The sequence below is a fragment of the Schistocerca nitens genome, chromosome 1, assembly GCF_023898315.1.
Source record: "Schistocerca nitens isolate TAMUIC-IGC-003100 chromosome 1, iqSchNite1.1, whole genome shotgun sequence".
Lineage (NCBI taxonomy): Eukaryota > Metazoa > Arthropoda > Insecta > Orthoptera > Acrididae > Schistocerca > Schistocerca nitens.
The window spans coordinates 746783485-746803470 of NC_064614.1; the positions used below are offsets into that span (position 1 = coordinate 746783485).

The 19986-nt window shown below is 44.0% G+C and overlaps 1 protein-coding gene across 1 annotated transcript in view; it reads right to left on the reverse strand.

Annotated features, from left to right (window-relative positions):
• The window catches only part of LOC126260465 (alpha-taxilin), a 234459-nt gene that overhangs the window by 22989 nt on the left and 191484 nt on the right, over nt 1-19986 (reverse strand). The window contains exon 3 of the mRNA XM_049957796.1: nt 2353-2499. Coding sequence (XP_049813753.1) covers nt 2353-2499 — 147 coding nt within the window. The remainder of the gene's footprint in view (nt 1-2352; nt 2500-19986) is intronic.

Below are 19986 nucleotides of genomic sequence, written 5' to 3' on the forward strand. Positions count from 1 at the left end.
CGTATCCTAATTAAATCAGGTCATGTTCAAAGAACTAGCGTAGCAAATCAACCGCTAAAAGCGGAGGCGAATTTTAGTTTTTGGTAGAAAATGGCTGACTATGACAGAAGTAAAACAGGATATAAAATGTGGACTGGCAATAGCATGTAAGGATATAGTGAAAAAGTGAAAAATGCTAACTTCTAATATAAATTTAAGTGTTACTTTTTTTTTTTGGAACTACTCTCTCAAGGGAAAAAATAGGCGTACCACGAAGCAGTTATTACAATGGGATGGATATCGGTAGATGTGATGAAGTACATGTACAGACAAGCAAATGATTACAGATCCAGAAAAACTGGATGACTTATTCAAGAGCAACAGCTTGATAAATTGAGCAAATCAATGAATCATTGGTCCACCTCTGACCCTTATGCAAGCAATTATGCGGCTTGGAATTCAAAAAATGGCTCTGAGCACTATGGGACTCAACTGCTGTGGTCATAAGTCCCCTAGAACTTAGAACTACTTAAACCTAACTAACCTAAGGACAGCACACAACACCCAGCCATCACGAGGCAGAGAAAATCCCTGACCCCGCCGGGAATCGAACCCGGGAACCCGGGCGTGGGAAGCGAGAACGCTACTGCACGACCACGAGATGCGGGCGGCTTGGAATTGATTGATAGAGTTGTTGGATGTCCTCCCAAGTTATATTGTGCCAAATTCTGTCCAACTGACGTGTTACACCGTCAAAATCCCGAGATGGTTGAAGAGCACTATCCATAACGTTCCAAACATTCTCATTTCCGGAGAGTTTCGGCGAGCTTGCTGGACAAGGTAAGGTTTGGCACGCTTGAAGACAAGCAGTAGACACTCTCGCCGTGTTTGGGCGGCCATTATCTTGCTAAAATGTAAGCCCAGATTGAGTTGCCATGAAGGGCAACAAAACGGAATGTAGAATACCGTCGACCTACCGTTGTGCTGTAAAAGTGTCACAGATGACAACCGAAGGGGTCCTGCTGTGAAATGGAATGGCCCCATATCATCGCCACTGGTTGTTGGGCCAGATGGCGGACGACAGTCTTGTTGGTATCTCACCACTATCCTGGACTTCTCCAGAGACGTCTTCGGCCTGGAATCTCATTGACTGGAGTAGAATTGTCTTCAGTGATGAGCCCCGCTTCGGATTTGGGCCCAATGAGCAACGAAGACGTGTCTGAAAATGCCGCAGAGAGTTGTGTGATACCAATGTAGCTGTCCCCCTCCGTACGGTCAGACAACCAGGAGCAATGGCCCGGGGCGCCATTTCTTTTCCTAGCAGGATCCCTATGGTTGTCATCCGCTGCACCCTTACAGCTCAGCGGTACGCTGACGATATTCTAAACCCCGTATGTTGTGCTTTATGGAAACCATCCTGGGTTTACATTTCGGCAAGATAATTCCCGCTCGCACTCGGCAAGAGTTTCTGCTGTTTGTCTTCGCGTTTGCAAATCTCACCTCGCTCAGCAATCAGATCTCTCCCCATTGTAGAACGTTTGGAGCATTATGGGCTGTGCCCTCCAACCATCTTGAAATTTGACGATCTAACGCTGTAATTGAACAGAATTTGACACGTTATCCCTCAAGAGGACACCCAACAACTTTACCAATCAATGCCAGGTCGATTAACTGCTTCCATAAGGGGCAGAGACGGACCTATGTGTTACTGACTTGCTCAATTTGTGAAGCTCTTTCTCTTCCATAAGTCAACCAATTTTTCTGAAATTATAATCATGAAATTATAATCAGTTGTTTGTCAGTACATGTACATCACATATACCTATTTCAGTCCCTTTCCTGTGTGGTGAGTTTTTTGTCTTTGAATGTATTTGTCGAATTGCAGCCTTATATGGAAGTGAAGTGTGGCAATCAAGAGTACAGACACGAACAGAATAGAAGCCTTTGATATGTGATGCTACAGAGGAATGCTGGAGGTTTGATGTGTCGACCAAAAATTAATAAGATGGTTATGAACAGAACCGTGCAGAGAAGAGCTTTACAGCACAGCTTGACTAAAGCTAGGGACAGATTGATAGAACGAGTCCTAAGGCACCAAGGAGTAGTTGATTTGATGACAGAGAGAAGCGTGAGTGGGAGACCGAGGCTTGGCTGCATTGAAAATATTCAATTATATGTAGGCTACGACCGCAGCCATGAAAAGACTTGCACAGGATAGATCTGTGCGGAGAGCTGCGTCAAACCAGCCTTCAGACCAAAAGGTTATGACTATATATATTATGCATCAAGAAATTAGTAAGTAGTGCACATGCGACACTAAAATGAAACAATACACGTAGACGAGAGAGAAGAGGTATGGGGTGCTTGGTGTACCTTGATGGCCTTGTTCTGCTTCTGCAGCTCGCGGCAGAGGCTCTCGAGCTGTGTGCGCGCCCGCATGGCCTTGTGCAGCTCCACCTGCATGTGGTCGCGCTCCTTCTGCGTGCTCACCAGCTGCTCCTCCAGCTGGGCCTCCACCTCCTGCAACACACACGGCACCACCCCTCGTGACTTTACTACAAGTATACTGCACAAAACAAGTTTTACACCAGATGGACATCTGCGCACGTGGGGAAGTTCACATTCAAGGGGAGCAGGGAATGACTGAATAACCTCTACGAATCCAAAAATATAATTTCACTATTACATAAAATCAGTTCCAAAGTGGACATCGTGCGTCTGAGTCCTGCTGGGTAACACTGAATACTGTAATGCTTCACTCCGTTCAATGTAATACGCTTGGGTGCTCTGTGTGCGGTGTCCAGATGTTGATCGAGATGTGCTGCTCTTCGATGGTGGTTCTTCTAAGGTTATCGTATTTGTGAGCAGTGTACCCTCAACTGGTCCCAAGCATGTTCAGTCAGTTTCATGTCAGCAGTTACCACAGGTCATTCGATTCGGTTAATTCCTGCCTTCCTGAGGAACACGCTCCTGATGCGGTGTCGATGTGCTTGCGCATTATCGCCGAGATATTAGCTGTAGGTCTGGACAGGAGGTTGGAGGATCCTGTCCCTATACTGCGCAGCCTTCAATTACCCTCGACAGCGATGAGATGAAGTGAGAGGCGTCCGACGTCCGTATGTGATACATGGTACTGATCCACATCACTGCTGAACATATGTCACGCCATTCCTCACACGTGCATTGGTAACTGGGCACATCCACACTCTTATACTGGCTGTGGTGGTCTAGTGGTTAAAACACTAGACTCTGGTCCTGGAAGTCCAGGCTCAGTCCTTTACAGGGGCAGCGATTTTTCCTCGTTTCAGTCTCTCCAGGATAGTCCCATGCCCACTCAGCCTTCTATCAAATTAATATCGAGATCTGTAATGGGGCAAAAGGCGGCTGGCGCGATTATCCCAACCCTAGTGTCGCAGCGAAGAAAGGATCTCCTCAACCTGCAGTCAGGCCAACAGCCCGACCATAGGGTTGAGTCGCACACTTTGCCTTTCACACTCTTATACAACAATGATCAGGTGTCCGAAAAATCGGTCACCGTTGAGTGACAACAACGAGACGCTAATGATCCAGGTTCCTATCGAGGTGTCCCCTCTTCGCCCATAGTAGTGTTGCGGAGTTTGGATATGCTTTCATAATGTATGGTTCGACGTACACCTTCAAAACTGCAGCTTACAGTACTGTTGCATCCTCCTCTGGGCTCTTACGAGCCATGAAGTGCAAATAGCAGCCATCAATTGATGCAGAGACCTTGGGTACCCACTACAAGGCAGATCTTCAATGTTTCCCGTCTCACCATATCGGATCAATGTTCCACTGTCGTCCATGTGGTATATTGGTTCAGCAAACAGGTTTGCATGGTTACAACCACTGATAACATGAGTTGCATGGTCACATGGTCATAGCTTGAAATCATTCTCTGGGGGATGCCTATAGTCTGAGCAAGTCTATACAAGCCACGCTGTCTCGTTCACGGCTGGAGACCCAACGCTCTCTATTGAACTGCTGTTGCTAAGGCAGGGCGTGCACAATGACCGGGGGGGAGGGGGGGGGGGGTCAGCAATCGCAGCGTGATGGCAATGATGATCAGTTTTGGTTTGTGGGGCGCCCAAATACATGGTTATCAGCGCCAGTACAAATTCCCAATCTTTTCACTGTCCAGTCTCGCCACTTTTGAAATGATGAGGACAACACAAACATCCAGTCCCCAGGCGGAGAAAAAAAAAGTGCTGCTTGAGGCATCCTCTTGCAGTCAAAAGCACATCCGCGAGGCTATGCCATTTATCAAAGGCGCGTCTCACGAATGCAGGGGAACACACGCAAGATGGACAGATGGGACCGGAGGTCGGTCTGAACAGAGAGCGCCACCGGCCTGCCTAGCATGATAAGGTCGGTTCATAACGTGGGAAATGCACAGCACCATTAAGGGACAACTTTGTAGTCTGCCGAAGCCGTGCTGGCGCGACTGTTTAGGAACAGTCCACATGGAGTTCGGCACGCGGAAACCAGGTCGTATCTGTCCCATGGGTTCGCAAACTTTAGAAACAGTTCTGGCACCCGTTGTAGCTCTCACTTAATGAAGCAGCGGCCTCCCAACAATTGCTCTGCCTAATGTAAATGGTACTGTTGGCTACAGTTATACCAAAAATCCGGTATAACGAAGAGAAATGTCACAGACGTAGACTTTCCAGAAGGAAATTTTCACTCTGCAGCGGATTGTGCGCTGATAAAGTTCCGGTCAGATTGAAACTGCGTTCTGGACTGGGAGTCGAACTCGGGTCCTGTCCCTTTCGCGGCAAGTGTTCTACCAACTGAACTACCCAAGAACAACGGGATGAGGCACTGGCGGAAGTAAAGCTGCGAGGACTTGTCGCGAGTCGTGCTTGGGTAGCTCAGTTGGTAGAGGACATGACCGTGGAAGGCGAAGGTCAATGGTCCCGGCACACAGTTTTAATCTTCCAGGAAGTTTCATGTAGACTTTCATTGACCAAGATTCAGACAATGCTTCAAATTGGCTCGTGCGCAATTTTGGTGGCATTGCGAGCGAAGATGCGGCGAAGCGCAAGTTTTAGCATAATTCTAGACAGGGGCTTCGACACTGGATATCCTAAATTAGATTTTGGTAATTCGGTTTTCGACACATGCGCGACGGCTTTCTGCAGTCCACCCCCTGCTGCAGTGACAGCTCACCACCCAGCCACATATTAAGTGTAAGTTCATGCAATAACGGGGCGAGTCTGCAACACTGATGTGCGAGTAGGCGCGTTTCTATGCTTCACATAACTAGGCACTTCGGTATCTCACGCATCATGAGTTGATGCCACGGACACGGCTTTCTGTCCGGTCTTCATCAATGCCTGACCCCTTCAGCTTTTCAGAATATACGCAATCATCATGGTCAATCAGACACCACATTTGCTATTCAATTAAGTACAACCTTCATTCCTCCTTGTGGTATCCTTTGCGATCCAGTATCACAAGGGACTAATTTGCACGGATTCAGATTCCGTCCTTCACTCTGATTTGCGTGATAATAAGATTTGTAAATTTCACGTCCTGTTTGGCTCTATATACAGTCAAACTTTGTCAATAAGTTATGATTTTAATGACTTCCACTTTAATTTCTGCAGATCATCGCGAATGCACCCGTGGTCTAGGGTTAGCGTTTTTGATTAGTAATGAAATCGTCCACGGTTCCGGGTTCGAATTCCGCCACCGCTTAGACTTTGATTATGATCAGCATTGGCGGTCGAAGACTTCCGGCATAAGAAGTCACCCTGATTCTGCCAACGGCCTTGTCAAATATGACGGAGGAGCGGACAGAGGTTCAGGACAATCTTGTCCTTGGGTTGGGAAACTGCCTCTAAAGACGGAAGAATCGGCAATGATCAACGGCATGACGATCCAGAAGGAATGCAAACCACTGCATGAAAGAACACACCGTCTATCCACAGGACATGTGGCATGTAACTGAAGAAGTGTCATGCTGACCTCTCCATTGGCAGAATATTCTGGAATAGCCCCCCATTCGGTTCTCCGGGAGGGGACTGCCAAGGGGAGGTGACTGTGAGATAAAGATTGAATAATCAACGAAAGAATAACGTTCTAAGAGTCGGGGCGTGGAACATCTGTTAAGACATCGGGGAATGACTTCCATGGTACCAGAGGGAGCTATAGAGGGAAAAAGCTGTAAAGTAAGACAGAGATTGGAATACAACCAGCAAATAATTGAGGACGCAGGTTACAAGTTGTACTCTGAGATGAAGAGGTTGGCACAGGAGAGGAATTTGTGGCGGGCCGCGTCAAACCAGTCAGAAGGGGAAAAAAAAGGATGATCGTACCCTCCCGTATAGCCACAATCATTAATTTAATACAAGATATATGATTTATTTGTCAGGGCCACCCATCTGTTCAGTTTACATGCGCATTCCTCATTATCACATATCTGAATTACAATGGGGCGGCCTCCATATCAACAGGGGGTGCTCGATTCAGATCACTGACTTAATACGTACGTGTACTTCCACAACCCCAGTGGTGACTTGCAATGTGTGGCTCTTATATAGCCATTTCCTATTGTAAAAAGGTGTGGACAAAGAGATTTGTGAACACAAAATCAAATTGTACAAGTCACGGGTATCGTGGGAAATTTTTTTATAGAAGTTGATGTTTTTACTGTCATTTCCGTACGTTACTTAATTTTTACACTGTACTATGAAGTATCTCTGTTTGTTTCTGCCTCCAACATAGAAATAAATATCGTCGATGTCTAAATATTAAATAGATTTTACCACCTACTATCAGGTACGCCAAAGTTTCACATTCTTTTGTCACTCTCTTTCCGAAGACGGAGACAATGTCAGAGACGTTAGTACTAGTTCTTCACTGAAAACACTAAGACGCTTTTTCTAAATTGGTACTCTGTCATCAGATGTCCGCAGATACGAGAATGCATATAGAAGTGGCAGCGTACAGAAAATTCCTGTAAGAGAAAACAAAATTAAACAGAAGTGCATACTCTGAATAATGTTATGAACCAAGGAAAATAAAAACATAAAGGTAACTTGAAAAGTTATTCTTTGTCTACACAGTTTTATAAATGCAAAACAATTTTCTGTTCCTAGAACCATGTTCAATGAGGACCAATCAAGTATTTTATTGCCTGCCAGGCAAGCAGCGAAGAAGATGCACATGAGACGTAGCCATCTAAGTCAGGTCACAGAAACACAATCTTGAACGTCAGACTGACTGACTAATAGTGCCAAGCTGTTACTAACAATGACGGAATAATACACAGTTCGTGTCAGATGTGATGCAGAGCGACATCTGAAGGGCGGACGGGCAATAGGGGTTGTCCGTGGAGTCCCTCTATCGTTTCAGAAAATCATACTTTGGGAACTATATGAGATGGAGCATCGTGGTTTATTGTTCAAAATTTTGCAGCTCTCAAAGTATTTTTCTGTCATGCGAAGCCTGCAAAGTGTGTCTTAGTCGTCACTTGCAGAACATCAAGGCGATGTCCGAGTTCTGCTCATGTAAGCGTCAGCATTGCGGCATCAACAGTTCTGATTGTTTAATCGATACCTGCACGAAGGGTACCATTGTCATTGACTGGTGTTGTGTTCGCGCAATCCGGTGTTGTGTGCGCGCAATCCTGGACATAAGGGAGGTATTACACTATCAAATTTTGTTTGACGAAGTTTCTCTGGCAAATAAAAATTTTAATGTGTAATACAGAACTTGGTCAAAGTTTGACCTTGGTCAAATTTTCTTTGATCAAATCTATTGCCTCACCTCAGATTCGAACAAAGAAAGTGTCCGTCTTCTCCTTACTGCATGGAGAAATGTAACCGCTTGAAGCGCTAGCACCGCTGCGGCTGTCTGTTATCTGATTTTTATCAACATAGCTTCGAGATTTAAATGGTGTGCCGCATCTGCCTAATAGAAATGTACGAGGCAGATGAACTACTGCATAACTTGCGGCATCCCGAATACAAAAATAGAATAAGAAGAAGCGAGAGCTATAAAAACAATTGCGGAGGCCGTTAGCCTGAAATACGGCCAGAATGTGCCCCCAAGGATGTAAAGGAGAAAATGCACAGCTGTTGTAAAAATAAAAATATTTCTCAATGGGTACATACTAAACATTTATTTGCCTTCAGATGATCCTCCTTTATTCCATTATAGGAGTAAATAGCTTCACACGTCTCTCTTATTTCGGTCAACGTGCACTGCGGTATTAGTGTAAACTAGAGTAGCTTTCTGCTGTTGCAAGAACTCGCAGTGTTACGGCAAGTCTGTGTTTTGTAGGTGAGTGTTCGCATTCGTAATATGAGGAGCCACTTTTTTTGAGCTCATATTATTGAAATGCACTGTCGTCCATTCGCACGTAATTTTCATACTGCTTTACATCCTCAACTTGCAGCTTCCGTAACACATTTTCTTGGATGCTTTTGCCATTTCGCCGTGAAACTCACGGCTTCAGCCGAGTACGTTTCCTTTTTCTTTTCTTCTACTCCTCTTCCAAGCGTGAATACAAAATAGTTGTGTACACGCAACTGCAGAGCACAGCAATGTTTTCATCGGCCATTCTGAAGAACCTGTGACGTCAAAGATCTTTGTGAAAGAAACTACAATGAATATTCGATTAAATTTCTTTGTGAAAGAAAATCTCAAAATGTGATACCGGCCTAAGGCAACAAAAAGAAGTCTAATGGCGTAACATCGGGAGAGTACGTGAGCCATGCGGTGGGACCATCGCGAATCATCTGCCTCTCAGGAAATGTGTTTTCAGCACATCCCTCACATTCAAACTCCAATTGGAGGTGCACCACCATGCTGGAATTTCCTGTTATGGTTTTCTCTACGTACAAAAATTGGCCTATCACCCGATCTTGCATTATGCCACATCCACCGGGGTACATGAAGTTGTTCACGTGTGTGTGTGTGTGTGTGTGTGTGTGTGTGTGTGTGTGTGTGTGTGTGTGTGTGTGTGTGTGTGTCATTTTCGGAGCCCGAAGTCCTAATCTTATGGCAATTTAGATGTTCAGAAATGTGAAATGTTCCTTTATTTGAAAACAGGCGCTTTTTTAGTCAGTCGTTGTCAACATCTATAGAGGCACGCATGGAACGCGCGAATGCATACCGCAGAAGACGGTAGTTTGGCTTCAATGCTTAGACTACTTGCAATTTATATGCAAAAAACGTAACCACTTCCGTAACACTTTATGGACATTAACCGTGCTTCCTTCAATTCGCGTGATCCACGACGAATTAACTCCTGGGGCTCCTTGAACACATGCTTGGGACACAGGGGGACGTCCACTTCGAGGAAGATATCTGGCAGTTCCCGTCTCTTTAAAGTTTTTGAGCCAGCTAATTATGCTTGGTTTTTTCCCAGTTGTGCTCTCCCATACTTGCGTCGATAATTTCCCGGTGCCGTTGTCACATATTCGGATTTTGCATACCAGATGACTCATTACGCCTTCTCCTCGTCTGCCGCCATTTTGATGCAATACAAATCAAATCTACAGCAAAAGGGCATAGGAAGAAAGCCTTGAGAGCTGCGAAACGTTTTAACAGAAACCCGATTCTCTAAACAGATAAAAAGTTATGCATTTTTTGAATAATAGCGGGTCTGTGGGAACCCTGTATAGTTACGTAAAACGCTGCAGTAACATCTGAAGATAATCGCTGTAGTATAATGGCCTAAATCATTTCGAACTTTTGCAACACTACCCTCATTTGTCAAATTTCGAATCAAAAAGTAAAATGAAACATTTAATTCACTTTCAACATTTGTGTTTCGCGTAAAACAATCGTGTACTATAGTCTTGCTCCTGTTTGCTGAATACTCTTTAGTCTTAGGGCGCACGTGAAATAGTAGTGACCTGTAATAATTCCAGCATGCCTGCTGTCTGCGACGCTTTCATTAATTCATCTTCATTGAGTAACAGAATATCTGAGTTACCACTATCCATTGTTGTTTAGTGAATCACTGTCCACCCCACTGCGCTAAACTGGCCTAGAAAGATTAAAGAAGTAACTATGATAACTGTGATTTTGATTACTGTGTTTCAGCCTGTCTAAAAGCATAATTTTAACTGATCTTCAGCTTCTCAAGAATCCGTTTTGCTTTTTTAGTATGTTTGATGGCGACATTTCGTTGACTGTCGTCAGTTTGTCAGTGTCTCTCTCTGTCAAGCGGACGTTTCAAAAATTAGAAGATCAGCTTTTTGGTTAATTTTTTGTTTGTTCATTAGGTTCTGCATATTACAATATTAGGAAGAATGCACCGTCGAGTGGAAATCAGATCCCCTTATGAACAGCCCGATTGCTGTTTATTATAGTGAAAATTTACTCTATACAGAGAGATTTGCCTAAGTATGTATGTCTGCACAGCTCTACTGAAACTAAAGACACACGTAGTTTAATCTAAATGACGCGAAGGCGATTGGCTTTATGAAGATGCGTGTAGATTCCTTTCGAAACGTTCGAGAATTTTCATAACAGCGTAGAGCTGTTTAGCGGTATATGGTACTACCGGTAAGCCGGCCGGAGTGGCCGTGCGGTTCTAGGCGCTGCAGTCTGGAGCCGAGCGACCGCTACGGTCGCAGGTTCGAATTCTGCCTCGGGCATGTATGTGTGTGATGGTGGTGGTGGTGGTTAGTGTTTAACGTCCCGTCGACAACGAGGTCATTACAGACGGAGCGCAAGCTCGGGTTAGGGAAGGATTGGGAAGGAAATCGGCCGTGCTCTTTCAAAGGAACCATCCAGGCATTTTCCTGAAACTACTTAGGGAAATCACGGAAAACCTAAATCAGGATGGCCGGAGACGGGATTGAACCGTCGTCCTCCCGAATGGTATGTGTGTGATGTCCTTAGGTTAGTTAGGTTTAATTAGTTCTAAGTTGTAGGCGACTGATGATCTCAGAAATCGCATAGTGCTCAGAGCCATTTGAACTACCGGTAACCCTCCCTCCCTCCCTCCCTCCCTCCCTCCCCCCCCCCCCTCCCCAATCCCGCGATTCCTTAAACAATCGAACTTACATATATAAAATGTTTGATCTCCTGAACTATGTTTCCGCCAATAATATAATACTGCAGGTACGTTCAGTGGTATATGTGGCTACTCTCTACAAAAGCCGGCCGCTGTGGGAGAGCGATTCTAGGCGCTTCAGTCCGTAACCACGCTGCTGCTACGGTCGTAGGTTCGAATCCTGCCTCGGGCAAGGACGTGTGTGATGTCCTTAGGTTAGTTAGGTTTCAGCAGTTCTAAGTCTAGGGGACTGATGACAGATGTTAAGTCCCATAGTGCTTAGAGCCATTTGAACCATCACTGCAAAATGTGTTGCAGAGAGAGAGAGAGAGAGAGAGAGAGAGAGAGAAACTGCATGCACAGAGAAAATGAAGTAAACGATATTCTTTTTTCCTTTTATTATTTTGTGGCGGGGACGGGGGTCAACAAGAAAAGGTTTCGAAAAGATTTGGAAGTATGCGAAAAGTTTATTGGGAGTAGAGAAATGCTCTTGTTTTCAAATACTGGACGAACATAGTCGTGAAACGCTGCCTGTAGACAAATACAGTTTCTCACTTTAATATTTGACCTATTGCGTTCAACTTTTACTAGCTCTTAATGAGTAGATTACGACAACATTTTAAATTTTTAAATTCGATAAATAACAGTATGAAATATTGAAAATAAAATTTTTGTTGGCCCTGTACACTGCTAGATAAGCAACCTGCCACTGGAACCGTCCACCGTTTTCACCGTTTAGTAATTCAGATGTTGGCTGCTAACCGCTGCTAATGACTGAGAAGACTAACTTTTAACTCTTTCACACTTTTCCTACACTGATTACAATGACATGACTTAGTGGCAATAGGACCAGCTATAATAGTCTATATATGTACCAGTCCCTATTTTACTAGACTTTCGAGAACTTGCACAAAATGGAACGCCTGATACTTTAAGAACGTAGAGAGAAATTCATCAAAATCTGTACTGACAAAGTAAGTGTTGAATCAATCCTGTTGTCAGTATTAACATTGCATATGGTAAGGCAGTTAAGATAGGGAATTCTAAATACATCCATAATGACTAAATATATCGTGGTGTGACTTTCGCTAAGTAATAACAGAAAATATGCGAGTTTTCTGACGTATGGAAATAAAAGTGAACATTTGTAGCAACCGAATAAAGATACCGAATTCTTTTAGATGGAACTATATACTTTTTTCCGTGACATTGGAAACGGCCTTCTAAAAGGATGTGAACAGCATTACATGTGCGGAACTCTTTATGGAATAGTAAGAAGATAACAGCGCTGTGAACTGTTGTCCCGACAGCCACCGACCAGTGACCTACATCTTCAGCAAAACTCACGGCCTGTCCATCCTGAATTCAGTGGTCGGTGAAAGAAAGTGCTACCTCACGAGAGCGTATTTTGCGTTCCTGCATGTTACATGTTTGGTTATGTTCAAAGAAAAGAAGATAAATACAAAAAGACAAAGCACTTCGTATAGCAGACAGCTTTTTCTAGCTGTAGAGTTGGGTTGGGTTGCTTGGGGGAAGAGACCAAACAGTGAGGTCATCGGTCTTGTCGGATTAGGGAAGGACGGAGAAGGCAGTCGGCCGTGCACTTTCGAAGGAACCATCCCGGCATTTGCCTGGAGCGATTTAGGGATATCACGGAAAACCTAAATCAGGATGGCCGGACGCGGGATTGAACCGTCGTCCTCCCGAATGCGAGTCTACTGTGCTAACCACTGCGCCACCGCGCTCGGTTCCTAGCAGTAGATATGGGATTACTTGTTGCTAGAACGAAGTGCATTCGAAAACACAACAGATAATGCGATCGAGCAAATTCTTGCTAAATTGAGTACAGCTAAATAGAAACCGCATGGTATAACAGAAATAACAGGAGTAGACGAAAACAGCCTCACAATTATGCCAAATCAGGGTAAGGGGCGTTAAATCGAACAAAGTTTTTTTCAACCAACAGACCGAGGGGGTAGAGATAGGGCCATAGAACGAAACCAGCTACCTACGACCGTGCCCAAGTTTGTCCCGTAAGCGAACTTGCTTGTGTGTGTGTGTGTGTGTGTGTGTGTGTGTGTGTGTGTGTGTGTGTGTAGCTGCGCTGTTTTTTTTTTTTTTCGATAAAGCTGCTGCTGTGATGGTTGTTCATTTGTTTGGCACTGTCTACTATGTAGCGACCTCGGAGGAAGGAATTTTGAGCACTTGCTGAAAAAAAGAAAAGCTATAAAAGAAATGGGAGTTTAAAATGCTATTTTTGCTTTCAAGCACTGTCTTAGTTCATCTTTTCTGTTTTGTTGTACTTGTTAGAGCAAAAGTTCATTAATCCTCTTTATTATCAAAATTCAAAACATTTCCTTTAGTCTTTACAGCACCGTGGGTTGGCTGTCTTACTGCAGGATCTTATCAAATCAGCGGTACTTCTAGCGTACTTCATTTAATACTCAAGCTTTAGCCAGTGCAAACCCGTCTCCGCATCCGAGGACGCTAACGCACGTCTGTGTAATGACTCGCGACTAGGAGGTACATCGGTTCGACTCCTAGGGATGAAACAAATTTCCGCTGCCAGCATCTGGCCGACAAGGCAAGGAGAGGCGGTGGTGTCAAGTTCCGTACCAGCAGTCTTTGCGCCAGATCCGTCCGTCGGCGGTCCTCTTGGTGCAGGCATGCCCCAGCACCAGGTTTCACACTCTACCTCCTCTCGTCATCATCGCACAACACAAACATTACGCTACACTACACTCTAAACGCACCCGTTACTCACCGAGACTCTACAAAAACGTACACCACGTAACTATCGGATATATCTATATCTACACCTACATGATTACCGTGCAGTTCACAATTAAGTGCCTGGTAGAGGGTTCATCGAACAACCTTGAAATTATTTCTCTACCGTTCCACCCTCGATAAGCGTACGGGAAAAACGAACACTTTAAATCTTTCCTTGTGAGCTCTGATTTCTCTACTTTTTACAACGACCATTTCTCCCTATCTAGGTGGGCGCCAACGGAATATTTCCGCGCTCGAAAGGGAAACTTGATGACTGAAATTTCATGAGATGACCCTACCGCAACGAAAAACACCTTTGTTTTAATGATTGTCATCCCTTCTTTGGACTTTTTCCATGTTCTCCGTCAATTCTAACTGATGCAGGTCCCACACCGCACAGAAATACTCCAGAAGAGGACGGACAAGCGTAGTGTAGGTAGTGTCTTCGGTAAACCTGTTGCAGCTTCTAACTGTTCTACCAATAAAACACAGTCTTTATTTAGCTTTCACCAAACATCTGTGTGATCGTTCTGGTCTAAGTTATTAGTAATTGTAATCCCTAAGTATCTGGTTGAATGACAGCCTTTAGATTTGTGTGATTTATCGTATGAGAGATATTCAGCTGATTCTCTTTAGTACTCATGTGGATGACTTCACACTTTTCAGTAATTAGAACCAATTGCCAATACAGGTATCTTGTCTAAATCATTTTGAAATCGCTTTTGATCGACTGATGACTTTACAGGACAGTAAATGACAGCATCGTCTGCAGACAATCTAAGAGGAACGCTCAGATTGTGTCCTAAATCGTTTATGTAGATCAGGAACCAGCACAGAGCCTTTATAACTTCCTTGGGTGACGGCAGATATTACTTCTGCTTTGCTTGACGCGTTTCCGTCAGTTACTACGAACTGTGACTTTCCTGACAGCAAATCATGTCGACAGCACTCATTATTTCGTCAGAATTAAGACATAGTTGTGATTCATATGACCGATATTTTCTGGGTCCGTGTTGGCTGTTTGTCAATAATCACTTTCTTCGAGGTAATTCATAGCGTTGGAGCACAGTGTATGTTCCGAAATCCTACTCTAAAACGACGGTAGCGATATAACTCTGTGATACAGCGGAATACTCCTGTTTCCTTTCCTCGGTATAGGAATGACTTATGCAGCTTCGCAGTGTTACCCGCGAGGTAAGGGGTGGAGGAATAACACCCTTCTCGACCGGCAGCTGAACCAACCCCCTTGGACATCCCAGTCAACAATGCCATATGACATTTACATTGGAAATTTGTGGTAAGGTCTTATGGGACGAAACTGTTGAGGTCATCGGTCCCTAAGCTTACACACTACTTAATCTAACTTAAACTAACTTACGCTATGGACAACACACACACTCATACCAGAGGGAGGACTCGAACCTCCGACGGAGGGAGCAGCGCGGACCGTGACAAGACGCCTCAGACGGCGCACATTTACATTTTTACCCTCTATGCATCATAGTAAATTCGCGTCTAAAGCGACGAGCCATGAATAGAATTTTAAAATTTGCTTGGTTTAAGTGTTGAACTGAAACCGTTACCTTCAGGTAATTTAATCATTTAACGGAGCTGTTTAAGGAGGAACATGTGAGAAAATACACGGTACATAAGCTAATTTTACTGTTTGAGGGATAACTGAACTAAATTTTGTACATGCAGTAATTAAGTTATTGGCTATAATCTCTCTTTTTTTCATTTTTGTCTAATAAACTGATCAGGATGTTGCTGGATATTTTTAGAGCACGTACCATCACATGATGAACATTTTCTCAATGGTCATTTTACTTATCACTTTCAAAATGTGGTAGGTTAGTCTCAGTAATTCGGAAAACAAATCAGTGTATCTGTTTTTTAACATCAGTCTTTGAACTCTCACAACTACTTTTGTTAAAATTGATGTGTATAACACACAACAATTTTTATTTCAGACACGTTTAAATAAATTTGACATTCATCCACTGTGAAAAATTTTATACCACAGGAAGTTGTGTTACAGTACGTACAAAGCCTGCAGCAAATTTCATCCTTTTATCTGCAATGGTTCAACCGAATACGTTCCTTTTACACTGAAAAATGAAAGTTGTGGGGAAAGCAGAAAAAAATTTAAATATGTACCGTGGTGTTGGCTATGGCAAATACAGTTAGACTCTTTATTCTTCATGTAGCTCTTTTCTTCTAGTCTGGTCGTTCTGGGGTGGCATTTTGGCAATACCCTTCACCGATATTTCAGAACTAGTAATACGTATTTCATCAATTTTGTCCAATAGGTTTCCAGTGAAGAAGCCTACATCAAATCCTAGTCTCATAAGGGTCCTGATCCAATGTTACCATCACTGAACACCAGACACGCGTCATATGAGGAAATTTTAACAATAATAGGTGGACAAAATGCTGCTTTTGGCTGTCGGTTCCAAACGAGGTTATTAAAGCTTTCGTTAGGGTTCTGTGTTTCACCATGTGTGCATTTCATTTCTTTAATAAATAGTAATTAATCGCATCGTAAACTGGCTCACAGCTTCCTTCTCTGATGACAGAAAATAATAAAACATAGCACAAAGTCGTGTAGGCTTTGGGTATTGGTTGAAACATGAAGGCTTTTACGTCATTTGTAGCACGAATCAAACTCCGGAAATTGGAGACAATATCTCTAATATGCCACAGAACTATATGGCGGTAAAAAATATTCTGTATTTTTGACTCTTTACATAACAGGTATTAGCTGGAGCAAGTTATTTTAAATTCACACACATCTGAGCGCTCTTCGCTGATTGACTGTTGTTTTACGGTCGTAGCTGTACAACAGTGAATTTGCGACCAACGGTTGCTCCCGTGTACCGAATGAAGTCTAACGGCGGGGACTGTCGAGAAGAGCAATACGGCGAGTAATATTGACGACGCGTGCAGTTGAGGGGCTTTACCATGACGAGGCCTCCGGGTTGGCGCCTGCACTGCTCTGTGTCGAGGAGCTGCCCGCCGCACAGGGCGAGCGTATCGCCCCGCCAGGAATGCATGTGCCCCCCACGCACGCACATCAAAGTGCAGGAGCGATAAGGCTCGGTATCGGCAGTCGCGCCGGCTGGCTCAGGCCATGGAACGCTGCCTCATCGCTGCGATACGCTTCTCTACGCCGCACCGCTACCGAAGCGGAGCTTCTACATCCGCTTCTAGTCCGCAAGCCGCCTTACTGCATTTGGCGGGCGGTACTTCCGCTACAGTTATCGCTGCCCCCTCTCCCCTGTTCTGTTCGCGAATGGCGTTCGCGAAGAGTGACTGCCCATAAATCTCTGCACGAGCTCAGATTTCTCCGTTTTTTCCGTCCCGGTTGTATCGCGAGATACAGGGGTTGGACAAAAATATGAAAACATCAAAAGCACAACACATTACCAGCCTAATACGGTGCAGAAAAACCGTTGGCACTCAAAACAGCGTCCAGTCCTCCGGGAGTGGATAAATAAAGACCCTGCACGGATTTCAAAGGTATCTTATATCACTGTCACTGCAAACCAGTGGCAATTGCAGGTAATGGTGATGGAGGTGGATAAGGATCACGGACTCTTCTCCTCAAGGTAAACCAAAGAAGCTCAATAATATTGTCATCTGGTGTCTGTGGCGGACAGGGGAGATGTGGGCTCCGCGAACGGGGGCCCCGCCGTCTTGGATCGCAACCTCACCACCGAGAAACAAAACGTTGTGCCGCAGGTTGGATAATATCATCCAAAACGATCACATAATACATGGCAGTGATGTGACCTTGCAGAGTAAACATGGAGTCCATGGAATACCACGCTACGGCTGTCCATATCAAAAAAGACGTCAGCCATGTTTCACTCTTAGGATGTAAACTCGTCCGGGAGTTGGAAACTGCGAATCAAAGTCATCCCACCAAACGATATTCTTCCAATTTTCCATAGCCCAGTTGTTATGGCTTCGGCACCACATTTTCTTGTTACGAGCATCTGCATCACTGACTAATTTTGGAATTCCAGCTCGCGCTGTAATTCCCTGCTTATGGAGCTCTCTTCGTTTGTTGTGGTGCCGACAGGGTTCGCGAGTGCAGCATTCAGTTCTGCAGTGACCCCTGCAGCTGTCTTAGTTCAATTTTTTTTTCCACAGTCTTCTTCAATGACCGTCCGTCACGATCAGTCAACACATCCTCGTCTGCTTTGTGACTTAACGGATGATCTCTATCCGTTTTCCCTGTATGCGGCATAAATCTTCGATACGGTGCCTCTTGAAACACCAAACACTTCGGCTGCCTCGGTTACGTGAGCACCCACCATATGACACATCATGCTCTAGCATTACTTTTCCTCAACAGCAGTTGTCGAAACTAGCATTGCCGGCCGCGGTGGTCTTGCGGTTCTAGGCGCTGCAGTACGGAACCGTGGGACTGCTACGGTCGCAGGTTCGAATCCTGCCTCGGGCATGGATGTGTGTGATGTCCTTAGGTTAGTTAGGTTCAATTAGTTCTAAGTTCTAAAGGACTGATGACCTAAGATGTTAGGTCCCATAGTGCTCAGAGCCATTTGAACCATTTTTGAAAGCATTATTTTTCGAATTTTGGACAGGTCAATATTATCTCAGTTGCTTTTCTCAAAATTTTGTATAATTTTTTACACAGTATGCTGTATTTCAAGCTAAAATTTATGACAATGAATTACTTTATAAAATGTTTTAGTCTCTATGTAATAATCGATAAGTACTAGTTCTGAATGTACAGTTAAAATCAACAAACAGACAAGGGTGATTTCCGATGAAGAAAGAAGGATGAGATCCGAGAGAATGAAGAAGTACTGGGACGACAGGAAACTGAAAAATTCTTTGTATAAAGTTGGCTAGAGTCGTCCAATGAAGGCCATAAAATGTAAATAATAATAATAATAATAATAAAGCAATCTTGTACTGTTTACTATTTTTATTTCTGGATTCATTTATGAAATATTAATCGAAATTAATAATTTAAGGGAAACTAGTAGAAATTCATTTGTTAATAAAAATTGTGAACCCTTTGGAATACGGTTATCTCCGCAGAGTATGAGAGTCGTAAGCTTGCCTCTGATGTGATCGGACATATTTTTTAGTATTGTGCGAATAATGTAATTTCGGTTTTGTTAATGTGAAAAATCTAAATATTGTATGATATGCCAAAATGAGTGAAAATATATTTACGAGGAAAATGCTGCAGCAACAATCTTGAAATTTATTTAGTTGAAACCAACGGTAAGGGCCTCATGTGAGATTTTCAGATTCAAGAATCAGACCGCTAGACAAGAAGAACTGCAGCCATCTCAACATGACAGGCTAAGTAAACTTGAAAGTTTACTGTAATCTTCGCTCCTCTTAACTCTTCATAAAATAATTTGCTTATTAATTACTTGGACTGGACATTGTTTAATGTGGACAAGAGATGTAATCAGGAAGGAATGGGGAGATTACACCACCCACAATGTGCCCACGTTCGACGTAAAGCACTCACAGCTACACATGACACTGCTCTGGCCACAGCTGACACTTGCAACGCATTGTGGACAATGTAAAGGTACCGTTAGTGGTCAGATAGAACAGCGTAACTTGCAACCTTGGCCAGCGTCTGCACTTACGATCAAGCATGCGTTTCTCGCGGTGTTTCATAAGTTTCTCCAACTCCTGTATACATAAAAGGAAATAATGTGATGCCCCATTCTTCCTCGAAATACGCTCTTGGACTGCATAAAGCGCCTCGTGCAGTCTGCCACGGGCGTCTGATAAACAACTATGGTCGCGCAGAGTGACCGCGCAGTTTGAGGCGCCATGCCACGGATTGCGCGGCCTCTCCCGCCGGAGGTTCGAGTCCTCCCTCGGGCGTGGGCATGTGTGTTGTTCTTAGCGTAAGTAAGTTTAAGTAGTGTGTAAGTCTAGAGGTCGATGACCTCAGCAGTTTGTCCCTTAGGAATTCACACACACATTAACAACTATATCATGCTCTTTTGCTTATTAAACGAAACCTGTGACAAAACGAATCGCTCATATTCTATCTCCTCTATCAGTCCTACGTGGTAAGGATCCTAGACTGACTAGCAATATTCAGGATTCGGTCGAACAAAGCTGTCGCAAGATACTTGAAACAAAGAAGTTTATTCCGATGGCTGTTATTCATTTCTATTCTATTTTATTTTGTG